The following is a 23694-nucleotide window of genomic DNA, read 5'->3' on the forward strand; positions in this document are numbered from 1 at the left end:
AAAATAAGTAAAAGAAATGGATCCAATATGGAGTCAAATTTGTTCTTCCCTATTACACTAGTGAGTGACATAGACAAGATACAAATGCAGGTCTGATTTCAGAATCGTCGTCTTAACCCCTACAGGGTGTTGGCTACCATCCAAACCCCTCTGGAAACCAGAGACTGTTTTAGTCCCTGTATTGTTAGGTGCTACTTTCTGTCTTCCTTACTTCCCCTCACAGTGAGTTTCAAACTCTCACCTGCTCTAACGCATTCACTCTGAGTTCCTACAGCTATGCAACTTATAACTGAGCTTCTGTATTTCTTTGTAAATGTGTGAGGGAGCAGTTTTTCCTTGTCTGGATATGATCTCATTAAGAGCTGACCTACTATATACCCACAAGAAACTTTTGTTTTTGTCCAAATGTTTTCGATCTTTAAATTGAGTAATATTACTGATAATTATAATGTGCCATTGCTTAAATAAATGAATTTTTATCAGAAAAGGGGAAGAAAAATAGAAACTTGGGAAAATCTGAACTAAATGATCTTCCTGGCAAAATTTGACCTCTGGATTCTTGGAAATCCTCTTTAACTGTCCAGTATCAAACAGTCCTCATTTCATTAGACAAATCAGCTCCTGGAAGGGTCTTTTATAACAGGCATGGTCCCCTTGAAGTAACCTGTTACAGAAATATTGGACTTGCAATTAACATTTTGTTGTAGTTTTGTGGAGGGGCGTTGAAAACTCCTATTATAAGAATTGTGGATTTAACTTTTCTCCTTGTAGTTTTATCCATTTTTTCTTTGTGTATTTTGAAGCTATGTTATTAGGTGCATAAACATTTAGGCTTATTTGTTAACCTGATTAATTTACTTCATTGTATGATGAAATACACTTTCTTATTCCTAGCAATATATCTTTGCTTTAAAATCTACTCTGTTTCATAGTGATAGAGCCCCTCCATCTTTGTTTTTTTTTTTTTTTGACATATTTATTGGAGTAAAATTGCTTTATAATGGTGTGTTAGTTTCTGCTGTATAACAAAGTGAATCAGCTATACATATATATATATATATATATATATATATATATATCCATATCTCTTCCCTTTTGTATCTCCCTCCCACCCTCTCTATCCCACCCCTCTAGGTGCACACAAAGTACCGAGCTGATCTCCCTGTGCTACGTGCCTGCTTCCCACTAGCTATCTATTTTAAACTTGGTAGTGTATATAAGTCCATACCACTCTTTCACTTTGTCCTAGCTTACCCTTCCCCCTCCCCGTGTCCTCAAATCCATTTCTCTACGTCTGCCTCTTAATTCCTGTCCTGCTCCTAGGTTCTTCAGAAAAAAAATTTTTTTTTTTTTACATTCCATATATATGTGTTAGTATACGATATTTGTTTTTCTCTTTCTGACTTACTTCACTCTATATGATAGACTCTAGGTCCATCCACCTCACTACAGATAACTCAGTTTCATTTCCTTTTATGGCTGAGTAATATTCCATTGTATATATGTGCCACATCTTCTTTATCCATCCATCTGTCGATGGACACAGGTTGTTCCATGTCCTGGCTATTGTAAATAGAGCTGCATTGAACACTGTGGTACATGACTCTTTTTGAATTATGGTTTTCTCAGGGTGTATGCCCAGTACTGGGATTGCTGGGTCATATGGTAGTTCTATTTTTGGTTTTTTAAGGAACATCCATGCTGTTCTCCATAGTGGCTGTATGAATTTACATTCCTAACAAAAGTGCAAGAGGGTTCCATTTTCTCCACACCCTCTCCAGCATTTATTGTTTGTAGATTTTTTGATGATGGCCATTATGACTGGTATGAGGTGATACCTCATTGTAGTTTTGATTTGCTTTTCTCTAATGATTAGTGATGTTGAGCATCCTTTCATGTGTTTGTTGGCAATCTGTATATCTTCTATGGAGAAATGTCTGTTTAGGTCTACCACACATTTTTGTATTGGTTGTTTGTTTATTTGATATTGAGCTGGCTGCATGAACTGCTTGTATATTTTGGAGATTAATGCTTTGTCAGTTGCTTCATTTGCAAATATTTTCTCCAATTCTGAGGGCTGTCTTTTCACCTTGTTTATGGTTTCCTTTGCTGTGCAAAAGTTTTTAAGTTTCATTAGGTCCTATTTGTTTATTTTGGTTTTTATTTCCATTTCTCTAGGAGGTGGGTCAAAAAGGATCTTGCTGTGTTTTATGTCATAGGGTGTTCGCCTATGTTTTCCTCTAAGAGTTTTATAGTGTCTGGCCATACATTTAGGTCTTTAATCTGTTATGAGTTTATTGTTGTGTAGGTGTCAGGGAGTGTTCTAATTTCATTCTTTTACATGTAGCTGTCCAGTTTTCCCAGTATCAATTTTGAACAGGCTATCTTATCTCCATTGTATATTCTTGCCTCCTTTATCAAAGATCAGGTGACCAGATGTGTGTGGATTTATCTCTGGGATTTCTATCCTATTCCATTGATCTATATTTCTGTTTTTGTGTCAGTACCATACTGTCTTGATTACTGTAGCTTTGTAGTATAGTCTGAAGTCTGGGAGCCTGATTCCTCCAGCTCCGTTTTTCTTTCTCAAGATTGATTTGGCTTTTCGGGATCTTTTGTGTTTGCATACAAATGTGAAATTTTTTGTTCTAGTTCTGTGAAAAATGCCATTGGTAGTTTGATAGGGATTACATTGAATCTGTAGGTTGCTTTGGATAGTATAGTCATTTTCACAATGTTGGTTCTTCCAACCCAAGAACATGGTATATCTCTTCATCTCTTTGTATCATCTCTAATTGTTTTTTTCAGTGTCTTACAGTTTTCTGCACACAGGTCTTTTGTCTCCTTAGGTAGCTTTATTCCTACATATTTTATTCTTTTTGTTGCAGTGGTAAATTGGAGTATTTCCTTAATTTCTCTTTCAGATTTTTCATCATTAGTGTATAGGAATGCAAGAGATTTCTGTGCATTAATTTTGTATCCTGCTACTTTACCAAATTCATTGATTAGCTCTAGTACTTTTCTGGTAGCATCTTTAGGATTCTCTATATGTACTATCATGTCATCTGCAAACAGTGACAGTTTTACTTCCTCTTTTCCAATTTGTATTCCTTTGATTTCTTTTTCTTCTCTGATTGCTGTGGCTAAAACTTCCAAAACTATGTTGAATAATAGTGGTGAGATTGGCAACCTTGTCTTGTTCCTGATCTTAGTAGAAATGGTTTCAGTGTTTCACCATTGAGAACAATGTTGGCTGTGGGTTTGTCATATATGGCCTTTATTAGGTTGAGGTAAGTTCCCTCTATGCCTACTTTCTGGAGGGTTTTTATCATAACTGGGTGTTGAATTTTGTTGAAAGCTTTTTCTGCATCTATTGAGATGATCATGGATTTTCTCCTTCAGTTTTTTAATATGGTGTAACATGTTCATTGATTTACATATATTGAAGAATCCTTGCATTCCTGGGATAAACCCCACTTGATCATAGTGAATGATCATTTTAATGTACTGTTGGATTCTGTTTGCTAGTATTTTGGTGAGAATTTTCACATCTATGTTCATCATTGATATTGACCTGTAGTTTTCTTTTCTTGTGACATCATTGTCTGGTTTTTGTGTCAGGGTGATGGTGGCCTCATAGAATGAGTTTGGGAGTGTTCCTCCCTCTGCTATATTTTTGAAGAATTTGAGGATAAACATTCTTTAAATGTTTGATAGAATTCGCCTGTGAAGCTATCTGGTCCTGGGCTTTTGTTTGTCGGATGATTTTTAATCACGGTCTCAATTTCAGTGATTGTGATTGGTCAGTTTATATTTTCTGTTTCTTCCTAGTTCAGTCTCAGAAGGTTATGCTTTTCTAAGAATTTGTTCATTTCTTCCAGATTGTTGATGTTATTGGCATACAGTTGCTTGTAGTAATCTCTCATGATCCTTTGTATTTCTGCAGTGTCAGTTGTTACTTCTCCTTTTTTATTTCCAGTTCTATTATTATGAGTCTTCTCCCTTTGTTTCTTGAGGAGTCTGGCTAATGGTTTATCAATTTTGTTTATCTTCACAAAGAACCAGCGTTTAGTTTTATTGATCTTTGCTCTTGTTTCCTTTATTTCTTTTTCTTTTATTTCTTATCTGATCATTATGATTTCTTTCCTTCTGCTAACTTTGGGTTTTTTTTGTTATTCTTTCTCTAAATGCTTTAGGTGTAAGATTAGGTTGTTTATTTGAGATTTTTCTTGTTTCTTAAGGTAGTATTGTATTGCTATAAACTTACTTCTTAGAACTGCTTTTGCTGCATCCCATAGGTTTTGGGTCATGGTGTTTTCATTGTCATTTGTTTCTAGGTATTTTTTTATTTCCTCTTTGATTTCTTCAGTGATCTCTTGGTTATTTAGTAGTGTGTTGTTTAGCGTCCATGTGTTTGTATTTTTTACAGATTTTTTCCTGTAATTGGTATGTAGTCTCATAGCGTTGTGGTCACAAAAGGTACTTGATACAATTTCAGTTTTTTTAAATTTCCCAAGGCTTGATTTGTGATCCAAGATATGATCTATCCGTGAGAATGTTCCATGAGCACTTGAGAAGAAAGTGTATTCTGTTGTTTTTGGATAGAATGTCCCATAAATATCAATTAAGTCCATTTTATTTAATGTATCATTTAAAGCTTGTGTTTCTTTCTTTATTTTCATTATGGATGATCTGTCCATTGGTGAAATTGGGGTGTTAATGTCCCCTACTATGATTGTGTTACTGTCGATTTCCCCTTTTATGGCTGTTAGCATTTGCCTTATTTATTGAGGTGCTCCTATGTTGGGTGCAGAAATATTTCAATTGTTATATCTTCTTGGATTGATCGCTTGATCATTATGTAGTGTCCTTTTTTGTCTCTTGTATTAGTCTTTATTTTAAAGTCTGTTTTGTCTGATATGACAATTGCTACTCCAGCTTTCTTTTGATTTCCATTTGCATGGAATATCTTTTTCCATCCCCTCGCTTTCAGTCTGTATGTGTCCCTAGGTCTGAAGTGGGTCTCTTGTAGACAGCATATATACAGGTCTTGTTTTTGTATCTATTCAGCCAGTCTATGTCTTTTGGTTGGAGCATTTAATCCATTTACATTTAAGGTAGTTATTGATATGTTTGTTCCTATTACCATTTTCTTAATTGTTTTGGTTTTGTTATTGTATGTCTTTTCCTTCTCTTGTGTTTCTTGCCTATAGCAGTTCCTTTAGCATTTGTTGTAAAGTTGGTTTGATGGTGCTGAATTCTCTTAGCTTTTGCTTGTATGTAAAGATTTTACTTTCTCCATGGAATCTGAATGAGATCCTTGCTGGGTTGAGTAATCTTGTTTGTAATTTTTTCCCTTTCATCACTTTAAATATGTCCTGCCAGTCCCTTCTGGCTTGCAGAGTTTCTGCTGAAAGGTTAGCTGTTAACCTTATGGGGATTCCCTTGTATGTTATTTGTTGCTTTTCTCTTGCTGCTTTTAATATTTTTTCTTTGTATTTAATTTTTGATAGTTTGATTAATATGTATCTTGGTGTGTTTCTCCTTGGATTTATCCTGCATGGGACTCTCTGTGCTTCCTGGATTTAATTGACTATTTCCTTTCCCATATTAGGGTAGTTTTCAACTATAGTCTCTTCAAATATTTTCTCAGTCCCTTTCTTTTTCTCTTCTTCTTTTGGGACACCTATAATTCGAATGTTGGTGCAATTAGTGTTGTCCCAGACATCTGAGCCTGTCCTCAATTCTTTTCTTTCTTTTTTCTTTTTTCTGCTCCATGGTAGTTATTTCTACTATTTTATCTTCTAGGTCACTTATCTGTTCTTCTGCCTCAGTTATTCTGCTATTGTTTCCTTCCAGATAATTTTTAATTTCATTTATTTTGTTGTTCATTATTGCTTGTTTGCTCTTTAGTTCTTCTAGGTCCTTGTTAAACGTTTCTTGTATTTTCTCCATTCTGTTTCCAAGATTCTGGATCATCTTTACTGTCATTACTCTGAATTATTTTTCAGGTAGACTGACTGTTTCCTCTTCATTTGTTTGGTCTGGTGGGTTTTTACCTTGCTCCTTCATGTGCTGTGTATTTCTCTCTCTTCTCATTTTGCATAGCTTACTGTGTTTGGGGTCTCCTTTATGCAGGCTGCAGGTTCATAGTTCCCATTGTTTTTCGTGTCTGCTCCCAGTGGGTAAGGTTGGTTCAGTGGGTGTGTAGGCTTCCTGGTGGAGTGGACTGGTACCTGTGTTCTGGTAGATGAGTCTGGACCTTGTCTTTCAGGTGGGGAGGACTGTGCCTGGTGGTGTGCTTTGACGTGTCTGTGAACTTATTTTGATTTTAGGCAGCCTTTCTGCTAATGGGTAGTGTTGTGTTCCTGTCTTTCTAGTTTTTTGGCATGGGGTGTCCAGCACTGGAGCGTGCTGGTCATTGAGTGTAGCTGGGTGTTAGCATCGAGACAACGATCACTGGGACCACTCTTACTGACTGATATTCCATGTAGCTGGGAGGTATCTGGTGGTCCAGTGTCCTGAGCTCGGCTGTCCCATCTAAGATGCTCATGCCTCACACCCGGCCAGAGCACAAAGACCCTGTCATTCACACAGCTCAGAAGAAAAGGGGGGTAAAAATAGAAAGAAAGAAAAAAATAAAATATTTAAAGTTATTAAAATAAAAAAAATTATTAAATCTAAAAAAGTAATAAATAAATAAGAAAGAAAGAAGAGAGTTACCATACCAATAAAGAAAACCACCAAGGGTAACAAGCACTAAAATGCATAGTAGAAAAAGGAAAAAAAAAAAAAAACGGACAGACAGAACCCTAGGACAAATGGTAAAAGCAACCTATATGCACAAAATCACACAGATAAGCATACACATACACACTCACAAAAAGGGAAAAAGAAAAAATTATATATATATTAAAAAAAAAGAAAGAGAGCAACCAAATCAATAAATAAATCCACCAATGATGATAAGTTCTAAGTACTAAATTAAGATAAAAATAAAACCAGAAACAGATTAGATGCAGAAAGCAAACCCCAAGTCTACAGTTGCTTCCTAAGTCCACCGCCTCAATTTTGGGATGATTCGTCTTCTATTCAGGTATTCCACAGATGCAGGGTACATCAAGTTGATTGTGGAGGTTTAATCCACTGCTCCTGAGACTGCTTGGAGAGATTTCTTTTTCTCTTCTTTGTTCACACAGCTCCCAGGGTTCAGCTTTGGATTTGGCCCTGCCTCTGCATATAGGTCCCCCTGTTGCATCTGTTCTTCACCCAGACAGGAGGGTGTTAAAGAAGTGGCTGATTAGGGGGCTCTGGCTCACTCAGGTCAGGGGGAGGGAGGGGTATGGAATGCAAGGCGAGCCTGCAGCAGCAGAGGCCTGCGTGACGTTGCAACAGCCTGAGGCACGCGTGTGTTCTCCTAGGGAAGTTGTCCCTGGGTCACGGGGCCCTGGCAGTGGTGGGCTGCACAGGCTCCCAGAAGGGGAGGTGTGGATAGTGACCTGTGCTTGCACACAGGCTTCTTGGTGGCTGCAGCAGCAGCCTTAGCATTTCATGCCCATCTCTGCTGTCCGCACTGATAGCCGTGGCTTACGCCCATCTCTGGAGCTCATTTAGGCGGTGCTCTGAATCCCCTTTCCTCGCACACGCAGAAACAATGGTCTCTTGTCTCTTAGGCAGTTCCAGACTTTTTCCCGGTCTCCATTTCAGCTAGCTTTGGTTCACTACCCCCCTTCAGGCTGTGTTCATGCAGCCAACCCCAGTCCTCTCCCTGGGATCTGACCTCTGGATTCCGAACTTTAGCTCCCAGCCCCCACTCACCTCAGTGGGTGAGCAGACAAGCCTCTCAGACTGGTGGGTGCTGGTCAACAGCGATCCTCTATGCAGGAATCTCTCTGCTTTGCCCTCTGCACCCCTGTTGCTGTGCTCTCCTCTGTGGCTCTGAAGCTTCCCCCCTGCCCACCCCCATCTCTGCCAAACTTTCCTAGTGTGTGGAAAGTTTTCCTCCTTCACAGCTCCCTCTGAGAGGTGCAGGTCCCATCCCTATTTTTTTGTCTCTGTTTTTTCTTTTTTCTTTTACTCTACCCAGGTACGTGGGGAGTTTCTTGCCTTTTAGGAAGTCTGAGTCTTCTGCCAGCGTTCAGTTGGTGTTTCGTAGGAGTTGTTCCACATGTAGATGTATTTTTGATGTATTTGTGGGGAGGAAGGTGATCTCTATGTCTTACTCCTCCACCATCTTGAGGGTTCTCCCCTCCATCTTTTTTTGACTAGTGTTGACATGATATATCTCTTTACATTTTTTTCTTTTAACTCATCATGTCTTTATTTTGAAGTTTGTTTTTATAGTCAATGTATAGTTGATCTTGCTTTTCTTTTAATTGAAACTGTCATTCTGTACCTCTTAATTCCAGTGTTTAGACCATTTACATTTAATTTGGTTAGCGATATATTTAGATTTTGTGGTATTGCTATTTGTTTTATAATTGTCCCATCTATTTTAATTTCCTTTTTACTTTTGTATGCTTTCTTTCGGATTGAGTAAATTTAATTATTTTCTTTTATCTTCTTTGGTGTCCTGTTGGCTGAAACACATTGTTTTGTTATTTAAATGGTTGCTGTAGGATATATAGTATATTTCTTTAACTTATCACAGTCTGCCTTCAATTGTTATTATATTATTTCATGCATAGAATAAGGCCTATCAATATTATATATCATTTCTCCTCTCTTGGGCTTTAAGCTATCATTGTCAAATATTTTATTTATAAATTTTTTATAAACACCAAAAAACATAGCTATTGTCTTTTTGTTAAACAGTCCAGATACGTTCAAATAATAAAGAATATGTCTTATTCATCATTATAGTTACTATTTCTGGTGTTCATTCTTTTTTGTAGACACATATATCTACCTGTTAATATTTTCCTTTTCTTCAGTGATATTCTTTATTTCTTATCATGTGAGTGTGCTGCTGTTAAATTCTTTCAGCTTTTAATGTTTGAAATCATCTCTATTTCACCTTTTTTTTAAAAGGATATTTTCACTGGGTATAGAATTTTATTTTGAATAGTTTTAAATTTTCTTTCAGAAATTTCAAGTTGTTGCTCCATTGTATTCTCAATTGCCTTTTTCCAGTGAGAATTCTTCTGCCATCCTAGTATTCATTCTTCTGTACAGAAATATATCTTTTGTCTCTGGATGCTTTTAAAATTTTTCATTTTTTTCCTGGTTTTGAAAAATTTGATTATGTTGAGCCTTGGTGTAGTTGTCTTCATGTTACTTGTGCTTGAGGTTTTGGGGGCGTGGGTGGGAATCTGTGGATTTAGAGTTTTCAGAAAATTTGGAATATTTTCACCCATTATATTTGCAAATATTCCCTCCCCTTTCTTCAGAGACTCCAATCACGCAATTGTCCACTGTGTCTTTTCTACTTTTTGAATATATGGTATACAGTTATAACTGTCTTAATGCAGTGTTCTGCCAATTCTATCATCTGTGTCAGTTCTGTATTGGTTTTAGTTGGTTGACTTCCTCATTTTTGGCTGTGTTTTGGCACTTCTTTGCATGTCTAAAAATCTTTGATTGTATGTTGGATGTCATTAATTTTCCCTTGTTTGTGAATTTTTGTATTTTTTAAATATTCTTGGATTTGGTTCTGAAATGCAGTTATGTTACTTGGAATCAGATTTATACTTTTACTTCTTGATAAAATGATGAAAATCATTTGTTAGGCAAATGTAAAATAGTGTTCAATCGATGGCTAATTTTTCTCTAGTGAAGCAAGACTCCCTGAATTCTCTACTCAATGTCCCAAGAGCTTTTCTAATTTTGTTGGTAAGAACAGGCACTATTCCTGGTTCTATATGAATGCTAGGCATTGTTTCCTTTAGTTATTGCGGGTGGTTCTTTTCTTGGCCTGGAATATTTGCCTCATACACATGCACTGCTGATCAGTATGGTGAAATTTTGAAGGGCTCCCTCTGCAGATCTCTGGGGGGATTCCTCTGCATAGACTTGAGCACTCGGCATGGGCCAAGCCAAGACTGTGGCTAGAGGTCTTCTTCCAGTTTTCTGTGTTCCTTAAAAGTATTTTAACTTTGCTGACTTCCTCAACACAGCAATGCTCCATCCCACCCCCCAATCTATCTTAACTTTTCCTGTGTGCTTCCAAAGCATCTTGTGTCCACTCCTGTTAAGAAACTCAATACTATCTTATAAAAGTATCTGTTCATTTGTCTGTCTCCCTTGAGGGAAAAATAGTTGATTTGTACATTTCTATATCCCTAGTACCTAGTAGGAGTTAACAGTATTTGCTGTTGGATGAATGAGACCAAATTCTCAATCATTTCTGTAACTCAGATATAGGAGTACAGTATTGGAATCTGAAAGGCTAATGAAAGAAACAGATATACCTGGAAGTTTCAAACAGGATTCCAATAATGAGATTCAAGTATCAGATATTGTGAGTAAATGAATCAGCTTCCTCTCCTGGGTGGTTCAGGTTTTATATACTAGTAATATCAAATATTAAATAAATATATTGTAGAGTATTTTATGTTCAAAAGTAACTGAGAGTTAAAAAAAAAAAAATCCCTCTCCTCTTTACCAAAGTAACCATGGTCTTTCTTTGATGCAGTTGAACTACATTCTCTGTGGGCTCCTAAATTATGTTGCATGATTTCCAAAAGGTCTTTACTCATAAGATAAGCCTTAACCCCAAGAACTAGATGATTGTGTACATGGGGGCTGAGGAAGTGTGAGTAGAAGGGTAGTAGAAATGCAAATTTTTATAAGCCTTTCTGTCTTCTGACCAAGGCTATCCTTTAAGGTTTAGACCCTGTGCTGTTATCAGCTCTAGAGAATTGTTGATCCTTTTTTTTTTTTTCTGACAACACATGGGCCATAATTTTATTTTTTGAAAACGTCTGGTTTTTAAAAGGCTCTGAAGCTTTTGTCGAAAACTGAGTTCAGGTTGATACTACTCTTCTCCCTGTGGCTGTTTCTAGTTCTGTGAAACGCTTGTTCTTTGTGCTCAGAATATTCTCTCTCTGAAAGAATACTCTGCCTCCTTCCTTAAATACTTAGCCTGGAAGCAGTTATTTGGCTATCATCTCCCCTGAGTATGTTCCCTTTCAAGAAGGAATCTAATGATTGTTAAAGGTCTTGGCACTTGTTCTATGGGTGGGGGAGGGGATAGTCTACTACAAAGTTATTATCTCACTTGATAGCTATGTAGTTTTTGTCATTCCTGGAAAACATGTTTTTATACTTGATTTGGGAAATAAAAGCAGATTAAACGGACACAGATTTCAGGTCGTTTAAAGTCACTTTATATGGGTTAAGAAAGGCTAATCTTCAAACATACTCTTAAATCAGGATTAAGACCCAAACTTCAAGATGCTCATTTGATTGTGGCTGTTTCTCAATTTGTTCAATATCATTAGGTGAGCTTAGTGACAGATTCTGAAGTAGAAATCTGAACAGGTAATGAGTAACATCCAATCTTCATGTAAGCCAGTTGTTTTACAGAAAAGATTAATTAAAAGAAGTAGTAACTAAATTTAAATCAAGCAAGGCCAAGCCTCTATCCTGAGTTTAAATCCCTGACCCATTTTTTTCCTTCTGGATACAATACAGAAATTTGAATTGGATAAATATCTCCACCAGAAAAAAAATGAGTTAAGAATTGCATTTAGAACTTTGAACTAAATCCTTTCACAATAACAGATGTTCTTTACTGAAACAAGCTCATTTCACCCAGTGTATTTAATCACACCAATTTTCAGGAATGAGAGTAAATATGTTTTATAAGTGAGAGGGCTGGAGACAGTGCATGGAGGAAAGTGCATCCCATAACTTCCTCTTCCTTTATACACATTTATATATTGCACATTTTCCCCATTTATGTTTTCACAGGCACAGAGATGATTGCAAATACATACCCAGGGTGGTCCTTGTCAGGACTGGGGTCCAACATTGCAGCACATTTCTGCAGTGACTGTGACAAGCTTTGATAAATAACCCAGTTGACAACTAAATGTATCTTGGAGCAGAGAATAGAATTGATGGAGAAGTTGCTTTTACTCTCCCTATCCAAAAATTCACCTTTGTGCCCAGGACAAAGTATAAAAAGGAAGTTTTTGGATGGAAAAAGATATATTACTTATTCATAGTGTCCTTTCTGTTTGTCTTCTTTTGTCCACAGAGACTGAAAGAATTAAAGCAACGTGAATTTGCTAGAAATGTAGCTTCCAAGTCATGGAAAGATGAAAAGAAACAAGAAAAAGCACTTAAGCGACTTCATCAGCTGGCTGAGTTAAGGCAACAGTCTGAATGGTAAGAATTAAAGGTGCCTAAGATGGTTCAAAACTCTCTTCAACTTCTGGGGAAATTTCAGTGATAAATTTACTTGGTTCACTATAGCAATGTAAACAAATTATAATTAATCAACAGATATATCTGAAGGCAAATGTTCCTAATAGTTAAAAGTCTATAAATTAATGACTTTGACATCTGAGTTTTTTCTTTCCCAATATTGTTAATGTGTTCTTTAATGAAATGATCCAAGAATGATTCTAATATACTAGCATTTATTCTATCCAGGTGATTTATATGGATCTCTATATCTCTTTCTAATTATTTTGAGTTTTGTAATATTAATTTTGAAAACCATAAATAGCAATGCATCTTTTTGGGGAGGAACTAAATCTTCTGTGCATTCTTCTGCACACACCTGAAACTAGAATAAATGGCACTATCATTGTCTGGATGACAAACAAGATGTAATTAATGCAGTTAAATTTACCACACAGTGCCGTTTAAGTTGACAATTATAACAAGCATTATACTAATACATTCTTGTAGCTGAAAAATAGAAGTTTTACATGAGCTTAGAACTGCTGAACGTTTTGAAGTGAGGAGATTGTTACCTGGAACTCAATTACATTTGCAAATTGTGATTTGTGTTCATATGAATCATAATGTAGAACACTAATGTAGCTAATTAATGTAGTTGACAGCATTCTGGTGAATTGTAACACTTATAGCTCTGTGCCAGAATTTAAACTCCTATTGTTTAAATGAAAAACAATATACAGGACTTCCCTGGTGGTGCAGTGGTTAAGAATCTGCCTGCCAATGCAGGGGACACGGATTCGAGCCCTGGTCCAGGGAGATCCCACATGCTGCAGAACAACTAAGCCCGTGTGCCACAATTACTGAGCCTGTGCTCTAGAGCCCGTGAGCCACAACTACTGAGCCTGCGTGCCACAACTACTGAAGCCCATTTGCCTAGAGCCCATGCTGTGCAACAAGAGAAGCCACCGCAATGAGAAGCCTGCCCACCACAACGAAGAGTAGTCCCTGCTTGCCGCAACTAGAGAAAGCCCACATGCAGCAACAAAGACCCAAAGTAGCCAAAAGTAAATAAATAAATTTATAAAAAAAAGAAAAAGAAAAACGATATACAATAAGCTTGGGAGTGAACAACTCAATTATATTAGCATAAAATATTAGACATCATATTTACTTTTAAGAAAATATTTATTTTTTAGGATCAATTATGAGTAAAGACACAGTATTCAGCCTTCAAATATTCATGTATTTGCACCACTGTCTTAGAGTAATTTAATTTGCCTATAAAAATATAAGAAAATATAATCATATTAAAAATAAATGAGAAATTTGGTATAAAGAAAAAATAAAGATTGGAAGACCATGTGTCCAGAGGTGAGGTTAATACAAAAATGCATGCTCTTAGGGAGCATATGATCATAGAAACAGGACACATATCTGGTACTGAACTTTTTACTTGCCAACCCAATGAAGATCTTAAAATATGTTATTCAAACACATTGTCAATAAGATATCAGACAGCCCTTGTCAAAACAGGACTTAGAAGGAAAAGTCTAATGGTTATTAGGTGGCATGCAGGAGAAAATTGAGGGAAGATATTTAATTCCCGGGTGATTAATTATGAGGTACAAAAAAACTGAAAAAATAAGACAAGGCTTGCTATAGAGATACACACTTTAGATAGGTTCTTTAAGGCCACACAACGAAAAATCTGAGTAGCCTTAATGTAATTTTGGTTCACCTGTTACTATGCAAGTTGTCACACTTTGACATTTCTCCTTACTGATTCTGTATTTTCTTTTGGAAGAAATAGACGAAGGATCAGAGGAGCCTTAATGATGATGATAGTGATGGTGATGATGCTTTCATTTAGAAGTTCTAAGTCTGTAGATCTACCCATGAAGTGTCTTCCAAAGTAAAAGAAATGAACAGATATACTCTACTGGGGTTGAGCTGCCCTTTTAAAATCTTATCAGTTAAACAGACATAAACCTAGCCATATCCTCTATAGAGTAGGTAGGCTCTCTAAGTCCCAATCTGATCATATTGTTAGGGAAATGATGGGTATTCAGCTTTCCAGATACATAACTTGGAACTAGGCAAATTACTTCATTTTTCTATTACCTTCCATCTGCACTCCAGGCAATTGTTCTCTCTGATTAAGTAGCCTCATGGCCTAAGGGAAGTCACTTAATAGCATTATTAAATATTTTCATTTTGGCAGCTGAATTGACAAGTGAAAAAAAAATCACCTGGGTTACTTCTTCCCTGGAAAACCTGTGTCCTTTATTCTCATAAAGAGGGCTTCTGAGTAAGATGCTACAGATAACAAGAAGGTTCTTCCATGGCCCTGTGGAGAAGAGAGGTGAATTTACTGGTAGTAAGAATATTTGAATCAGACTGATGAAAAAAATGATGGCAGAAAACTGTTAATGGATCTTGAAAAGGGCAGTCAACCTTGGTCAGCTCTTGGGTAGATCAACCCAACATGGTTCCTCAGCAAAACTAGTTCTTTTATTGGGGGAGGGGAGAGATTCACTCTGTTTGCAAACTTCTACTATGTGTAAGTCTAAGTATAGTGCATCTTGATATGGACATTTTTTCAAATTTTAAAAACTGTAGAACCATTGATTCTGAGAATATAAAGGTCTTTACACAAGAGCTGGATAATGTGGGACATTAGGAAATTACATCACTTAAAGAAATCATGTTATTTTCATGTGCTTTGTTTCCTGTTTGGAAAATGTACTTCTTGAACAGGAGAGAATTAAATTGTGCATATGCTGAGTTACCAAGAACTAGAAGTTGGGGGGAACTATCAGAGTGGACAATCCATTAATAAGAACTAAAGGGCTAACTAATGTCATTTTAAAATTATAAATAAAAATAATTATGTAAAAAATACAGAAATAAACTAAATGTTCTAGAGGAGACAGTGAAATCATAAATGAGGGTATGACTATAAAGATTAAACCTTTAACTATGTCATAAGGCATAAACTTGAATTAAAATAATAGAATTTTAAATACCACAAAGATAGAAAACTAGGATTTTAAAAAATAATAAAAGTAAATTATATTTAAAATAGGGGTAGGGCCTTCCCTGGCGGTCCAGTGGTTAAGACTTTTCACTTCCGATGCAGGGGGCTTGGGTTTGATTCCTGGTCAGGGAGCTAAGATCCCCCATGCCTTGCAGTGTGGCCAAAAAAAAAAAAAAATTAAGATAGGGGAAATTAAAGTTTTCAAAGCAATGAGATAAAAGTTTAAAGCATAAAAATAAGAGGTATAAAATATTAATAATGAGGATAAAATGTTAAACTTGTGACAAAATATAATCATAAGTGTATATTGAACTGTAAAGTGAGAACAAGAATAAGGACAAGGAGAGCAAAATGTAATACAAAAACAATAAGAGCAAAGAGGTTTAAAAATATTTGAAAGAATATAAAAGGAAGAAGCTTACACATATTAGAAAGATAAATGGTAGAAGGAAACAGCAATACAGGAAAGAATGTTTAGACTAACATAAATCAAAGCAAGAAAATGCACAAAACTCTGCCAGAATAATAAGCAAAAATATTATATTATTAAGGAAAAAATGGAATATAAAAATAGTCAAATATCTGCATCATAATGGAATCAGAAGGGGTAGAGTGATGATATACATACACCAGACTTTTGAAATAATTTTTGCTAAGTGTAGCACAGATAATATCAGATTGAAGTTGCTAGAGAAGGTAACTTAATGCAGATGTATTACTCCTACTTACTCCAAAGTAATGGAAAATATGGAAAAGAATCTTTTTGGCACTGAGGCAAAATTCAGTGCTGCAGATATTTCTAAACCTCATCCTTCTATCCACAGGCTACAGGCACCTTTTCAAAAGACCAATAACTATAGTAAACCTCTATGCTTCCTATTTCTCTTTATGTTTGAAAGAAATATCCAGTAATTTGTATACCATCTTAGAGTATTTCCATTTCTCATATTAAATATGCCTAAACACCCTCTCTAAAGAATGTAAAACATGATTCAAAAAAGAAGATTAATGTGATGAATAAGAGAAAAGCTTTCATTATGAAATAGTTACTGTAAGGAGCAGACACTTTAAAATTTTTTCTGAAATTAGTTTTCCACAAGATTCAAAGGAGCACTACAGCTCTAAAGCTACAGACATTATTAGTTCATGGAGAGAGGACAATCTGAAATTATTAAGGACTCGTGGCTAAAATTATTGTTTATAAATTAAAATTTGTATGGGTATAGTAAACAACATATTGGTCACTGTAAAATATTGAATCCATAAAACAGAAATTAAAAACAAATTTTTTTTCTGAACCAGAACAAAAGACTAAAAATACTAGAGTACTAATATGAGTAGTAAGACTGAAAGATATATTCATGAGAGCAAATAAATTTAACTTATAAATTCTAGGATAAGAAACTAGGACAGGGAAGAAGAAATAATCAGAGACGTCAGAGAAGAAAATGTATCTGAGCTGAAGAAAGTTGAATTGAAAGTGCCCAGAAATACTGGCAAAAATTAACCAAAAGAGATCAATTTGTAAATATGGCCTGGTAGTGTTATATATATATAACAATTATGTGTATATATATATATATATATATATACAAAATTTGTTGTATGTAATAAATATAACAAAATACATTATATATAAATAAAAAGGAAAATTTACAAAACCATATAAATACATGAGCAGATCTGTTTCAATACGAATGAAAGGAGGCTAATTAAATGTGTCTCTGTAATAGTAAACATATAAAGACAGTGAAGCAATGTACATGAAATTTGGTGGACAAAAGGAATATGACACCAGAGTTCTATGACAGTTGGCTGAATAGTTAAGTAAAGGCAATAAGAATTTCTCAGATGGAGGGCTAGGAAAGGACTCCTCCCCATTAGAATTTAAGCTACATATGGAAAAGATATCAGTTGTTTTAGTACTGTTTACTCAAGCAATAAATGACTGCATAAAAATGAAGTAAAATTTGAAAATAGAAAAAGGCCGACAAAACACATCCAAGAATATGAAAATAAGGAAAAGAAAGCCAACTCAAAGCAAACACGCAAAGCAGCTCAAAGCAAACCAGCTCAAAGCAAGAAAAAGGAAAAGAAAGCCAACTCAAAATGATGTGATTTGTATTGCTTTCCCTCCAATAAGATTTGTTTTGTCATAGGGGTTTCATAGATAGAACATTAGAGGCAATTTTAATCTGAAGAGTTTCATCTCTTGTATGTATGACTCTTTCCAGTTTTCTGACTGAATTACTAGTTAAGCTCAATAGAATGAATAATCTTTAAAGATCTGTTAAAAGATAAAACATGTATGCAAAAAAAAGATAGAAGAAAAATATTTTGGTGAGTAAGAAGCTAAAAAAAGGATTTCAGACTAATTGAAGATATTGAGATGGCATGTAAATGTGTATTACTTTCTTATAATTGATCAAATTAATGACAAATCATAAATAAAGAACTAAGCATCCTGTTTCAAAAGGAAACAAACATGAAAGAATTTTAAGACTGAGGAAACAAAAATTATAGAATGCTAGAACTTTAAACAAAAAAGCAAATAAAAGAGATAAGTTTATGCTTTGGAAGTGACTTTTAATTCCATTTTATTTCCTATTTAGGTGAAGGCACTGATTGGAAAACTCTTTGCAAAATAATGTTAAATCTGTATTCCAAAGAATTAGTAGGTTCTGGAGGACATAATGTGATGTAAATGCGATACTTTATTTTCTTTTGCAGCACTAGCATAAGATATTCACCTGCTATTGCTTTTTGCTAATTTCAAAAGAATCCACTTGAGATGCATTTTAGAAATAGCCACTATAAAACATAGATATACTGAGTTATATAAGCATAGTGAAATTGTTACATTACAATAGACATAGTTAATAAATAGTATCAGAACCCATCATCAAACACTATAAAATGTTCACATATAGGTAAGATTTCAAATCTGATGTCTTAATCATTTAAATATTTATTCTATTTACAGTGTTTCTGGAAATGGACCAGCATACAAAGCCCCCAGGGTAGCTATAGAAAAGCAACTCCAGCAAGGAATTTTCCCAGTTAAGAGTGGCAGAAAGGTATCGTGCGTGAAGAGTGCTCTTCTCCTTAAAGGAAAGAATCTCTCCAGAAGCATTTCTGATAAACAGCAGTCCACCACACCAAATCAACACCAGTTACAAACGGACAGATGTTTGTTTGGAAATCAGGTACCACAAACACCCTCAAATCTTAGCAATGCAAATCACAGGACAGGAGTGTCATTTTCTTTTTCCAAAAAAGTGCATCTAAAATTAGAATCTTCAGCATCAGTTTTCAGCGAGAACACAGAAGAAACCCACGACTGTAACAAGTCACCCGTCTATAAAACAAAACAAACCACAGAGAAATGCATGCGCTGCAGGTTTGCAAATGAAGATACACACCTCACTAAGGAAAAAGATAGAAACATCTTATCAAGCCATCTGGAAAGTATTTTACACAATACCTTCTCCGTAAGTTCTGAAATTTTGCAAGACAAAAATGACTCTGTTGATGAAACACTGGAAGATTCGATTGGCATTCATGCTTCATTCAGTAAATCTAACATTCATCTTTCAGATGTGGATTTTACTCCTTCCAGCAGAGCAAAGGAAACTAGAAATACAGTGAGGAACACTTCAGAAAACCTCAATAATCACTCATGCCAAGCAAATGTTTCCTGCAGCCCACCAAACATTTACAAGCACAGTGATGCCAGGATATTTGAATGTTTGGATGAGCTTCCATCAATAGAGCCAAGTGAACAAAGCAGTACAGCTCATCTGAATCCCAACTCCAGAAAGGAGAAGAAAGAAAAATCATTAGATAAAATAGAAAGAGTTAGCAGAAATGTACAAAGTCTTGTGAGAGAGGCATATCCCCGTGATGTGAAGTCCAAACCGCTGCCTTATCTCCACGTACAAAGCAAGGATGGCCATACCACTCTCCAATGGCCTACAGAACTGCTTCTCTTTACAAAAACAGAGCCCTGTATCTCTTATGGCTGCAACCCATTATATTTTGATTTTAAGCTTTCTCGAAACACAAAGGATGGCCATTATCCAGAGGACTTAAAAACAGAATTGCTGAAAGAGCCCTCAGAAATGAAGACTATAATGGAAAACCAAGTCTCAGGTTTAATTAAAGACCAACAAAAACTGATCCAAGAAGATAATCCGTCTCTGAAACCAAAGATGATGTTAGCTAATCCAGATTGGGAAAATTTCCAGAGAAAATATAATTTGGGCTACAACAATTCTGAGCCCAGTGCAAGTGAACATAATTTTAGTGCAAGTGATTTGGAAATGAAAAATCCTGAAGTGCCTGCTTACCTTGATATGTCTCTAAAGAATTGTGTAAGAAAGAATAATAATAGTGATAATGAACTTAAGGAACCTTCAGGGGCCCATTGGCAAAGCTGTCAAAGGGCAATTCTAAATGATGCAAATGAGGGCCTATCTTTTTCTCCTTATATCTCCAGGACTAAAAAACATAAACTGATTTCCTGTGATCCTCATTTGGATTTTGAAGATGGGAATAAATTCACTTGGAATTCTAGTCCTTACACAGTAGGGGGCCACAGTGACCATGGGAAGGACTTCAGTGTAATTTTGAATAGTAACCACATCAGTATGACCAGCAGGGTTTCTGGATGTGGAAAAGCAAGTTACAAGAGAAGTTCTCCAAAGGTGTCTCTGAATACATGTTCTAGCCCTTCAGACACATCCCCTGGCAGTACATCCAGCTTGAGAAGTACTTGTTCAAAGCATAGGTCCAGTAGTCATGGTAGAGGTAACTTGCTCTACTTTTGTAAAAGAGAACACAACTCAGTCGAAAGGCACAAACGGAAACGCCGAAAACACAGCTGTCTCTTCTTATCTGATGAGCTAGCAAAGAGTGACTGCCCACAGTCTGAAACCCAGAGTGACAGGGGCTGCAAGTTGTGGGAATCAGTTAAAAATGAAAAATATTCAAAACATGGTTATGGTCACTGCAGAGAAAAATATAAACTGGGCAAAAATCAACAATTTTCAGGGTCAAAATCCAAGAGAATCACCCGTTGTGATTCTAGCTCACGGTTTTCTTGTGCTGGAAACAGTGAAAATCCACCTAACTGCCAGGGACCTCAGCACAGCAGATTGGGCTCTTACTCAAGAGACAAAATGTATTACTTAAATAAAAGTGAAAGAAGTCAACAGTCTTTGGACAGCCCTCATATTTGTGATCTGGAAAAAGTAAAACCCATGCAATGTAACTCTGGGAATATCAGCTGTCTTCTAAAGAACTGTTCAAGCAGCCCTTCAGAAACCACAGAGTTGAACACTGTAGAAGGAGACAGGACTCCCCTGACAGCCAAAGGTCTTTTAGAAAGAGTACAAGCCAAGAAATGTCAGGAACAATCAACTCATTTTGAGGTCTCTTCAAGCAGCTGTAAAAATGAATCAGAGGCTCCTTCACAAATCCCATGCACAGTGCAATTGACACCACCAGGCTGTAACAGACATGCATTGCCTTTGTCTGAAAAAATACAGAACACAAGTAGAAGAAGAAAGGATAAAGGTAGTGCAATGCAAAGAACTATTGACAAAGTCAAAAGTTCCCAGACAAATGATTTTACTGTTTTAGTAGACACTGATTGTGATGATCATCTTTCTAACGGTATAATTCACGTAGTAGCAGAATCTCAGTTACCAAACGTGAAAAAGTATCCAACAACAAAAGAACAATCAGAGTCATTAATTAGTGAAGTCCAACCTTTTATTCAAAGCTGTGACCCAGTACCAAAAGATTTCCCTGGTGCTTTCTCATCTAATAGATATACTGGTGTTACTGATTCAACAGAGACCAAAGAGGACCAAATAAATCTAGACTTACAGGATGTAAGCATGCATATGAATCAGGTAGAGGGGAATATAAACTCTTACTATGACAGAACTATGCAGAAGCATGACAAAGTAGCAGATGACTTAGAAGTGTGTCATAAATCTCTCTCTCCCCCATTAATTCAACAGCCCATAACATTTTCACCTGATGAAATAGATAAATATAAGCTCCTACAGCTACAAGCCCAGCAGCATATGCAGAAACAGCTCCTATCAAAGCATCTTCGAGTTGTGCCTGCTGCAGGGCCCACTGCCTTCTCTCCAGCCTCTGCTATACAGACAGTTCCAGGTCACCAGCAGGCTTCTCTCACCACCATCCACCACACGTTCCTGCAGCATTTTGTTTCTGCTTCCATAAATGCCCACAGCAGTCACCTCCCTATAGCTCATCTGCATCCTCTTTCCCAGCCACATTTTAATCCATTCTCATTTTCAACTCTGACTCCAACCATCATCCCTGCACACCCCACTTTCTTAGCGGGTCATCCCCTGCACTTGGTCACTGCTGCTCCCTGCCACCCATCTCACATAACACTTCAGCCCCTGCCCCCTGCAGCATTTATCCCCACATTGTTTGGCCCTCACTTCAACCCGGCCACAACTTCTATCATCCACTTGAATCCTTTAATTCAACCACTGTTTCAAGGTCAAGATCTTTGCCATCATTCTTGCTCCAGTCAGATGCAACCATTAAATGGAGTGAAAGAGGCCTTAAATGTGTCAGCTCACTTGAACTAACAGGTGTTAAAGCCCCTCTTCTGGATAAATAAAACAAATTGTCACTACCTACAAAATTATGTATTTAAAGTGGTCTGATTATTATAAGATTTAAAATAGTGGTACCAATGCAAAATGTGACCAATATAGAAATATGAACTGAATTGCCAATGTTGAAATACAAGCATTTTAAGGATTTCTTTTAATTTGCAAAAATAATTGGACAAATTTAAAGTAGTTTGATGGAAAGGTAGAGGGAAACGTGTTAAAGATATTTTTGAATGAGTTCTCACATAATGTTATAAAAAATAGAAAAAAGTTAGGCAGATCATTAATATTACAAAGAAAATTAAATGAAACATAATACTCTATCTTCTAGGTGTTCGTTGAACGAGTGAACAAGTGAATGAATGAATGCATATTTGGTTTTATTTATCAGGTAATAATAAAAGGTCAGTGAAAGAAAATTATGTGTTAAAAATTGTTCATATGGTTCACTGTCGACTAACCTTTCAATCAATACAATGTTTCAACCAATATAAACTATATTTTCATAGGAAATAAGAGATGGCAAGAAATTTTCTGACTAATTCAAATTGAAAACTACTCTTCAATGCAAAACAGTCTTATGCAGATTGTATGGCTGAGTTTCTGTGGAAGATTGAATTAACTTCATTTCACACACTTCTATGTCAAGAGAATTTTGTAATTGTAAGAATCACCAACATCTAAAATTAATAATGTTTAATTTTTGTATAAGAAAACATATATAAACTATCATTAGTATTTGATAATGCAAAATAAAAAAATAAAGTATACTCAGAGTAATATTTTGTATATATTGGTCAAACTTTCAAATATTATTGGGGCTAAAATGTTAAGTTTTCTTTATTCTCCTCCTCAGAAATCTGTGTTCAGCCAACATATGTATAACTGGAGAGGTAAAGCTTTGGAAATGTCAAAAATTTTACATGATATTTATTGAGAAAAATCTTAAAAGTATTCAGTGTATTTTGTTCAATTTTACTAGATATTTATAAAATACCATGAATGATGATGAATAAAATCACCATTCCTATAATTTTGCAAAGGATTTTAAACATTCATCCAAAATGTTTTCTGACCCACAGAATTTGCATTTCTTATATCTGTATTTCTCAGTGGCCCTCCAGTTAAGTTTATTATTTTATATTCTTAAAAGAAAGAAAACTTGTGTGGCTGAACATTCCCCATAAGCAGGGGTTTCAGAGAAAGTCAAATTAAACAAAAATAGAGGTAATCAGTCATCACTACTGTGTGTATGATGATGCAAGCTCCTCTACCACTAGAAGATGAGAAAGATGGCTTATACAGCCTTGGCTTCACAGGAGTGAGAGCTGTACTTACTGAAGGCCTACTGTGCACCAAGATAGGTTGAGCACTAAGCCCTCATTATCTCATTTACTCTTCACAAATGTATTGGTATTTTGAGATCAGTATTATCATTCCTCCGTACAGATGAGGAAAATGAAGTTGAAAGGTTAAGTTCTTAACACTTGAAAACAGTAGGAAAGGACATCTTTGATGCTGGTGAGGGAGAGATGAAGAGAGAAGAGAGAGAGAGAATAAAGTGAATTAAAAACTTTAACATAAACAACGTAGTTTCCTAGATATCACCAGAAACTTGTGGGATGGAAATTTTGACTG

The 23694-nt window shown here is 35.9% G+C and overlaps 1 protein-coding gene across 1 annotated transcript in view; it reads left to right on the forward strand.

Annotated features, from left to right (window-relative positions):
- The window catches only part of ZNF804B (zinc finger protein 804B), a 498725-nt gene extending 476667 nt beyond the window's left edge, over positions 1-22058 (forward strand). The window contains exons 3-4 of the mRNA XM_027102382.1: positions 12203-12333; positions 18375-22058. Of these exons, the coding sequence (XP_026958183.1) occupies positions 12203-12333; positions 18375-22029 (3786 nt within the window). The 3' untranslated portion in view covers positions 22030-22058. The remainder of the gene's footprint in view (positions 1-12202; positions 12334-18374) is intronic.
- The last annotated feature ends 1636 nt before the right edge of the window (positions 22059-23694 follow it).

The sequence above is a fragment of the Aethalodelphis obliquidens genome, unplaced genomic scaffold, assembly GCF_003676395.1.
Source record: "Aethalodelphis obliquidens isolate GAN/ISIS:26980383/991018 unplaced genomic scaffold, ASM367639v1 scaffold5, whole genome shotgun sequence".
Taxonomy (NCBI): domain Eukaryota; kingdom Metazoa; phylum Chordata; class Mammalia; order Artiodactyla; family Delphinidae; genus Aethalodelphis; species Aethalodelphis obliquidens.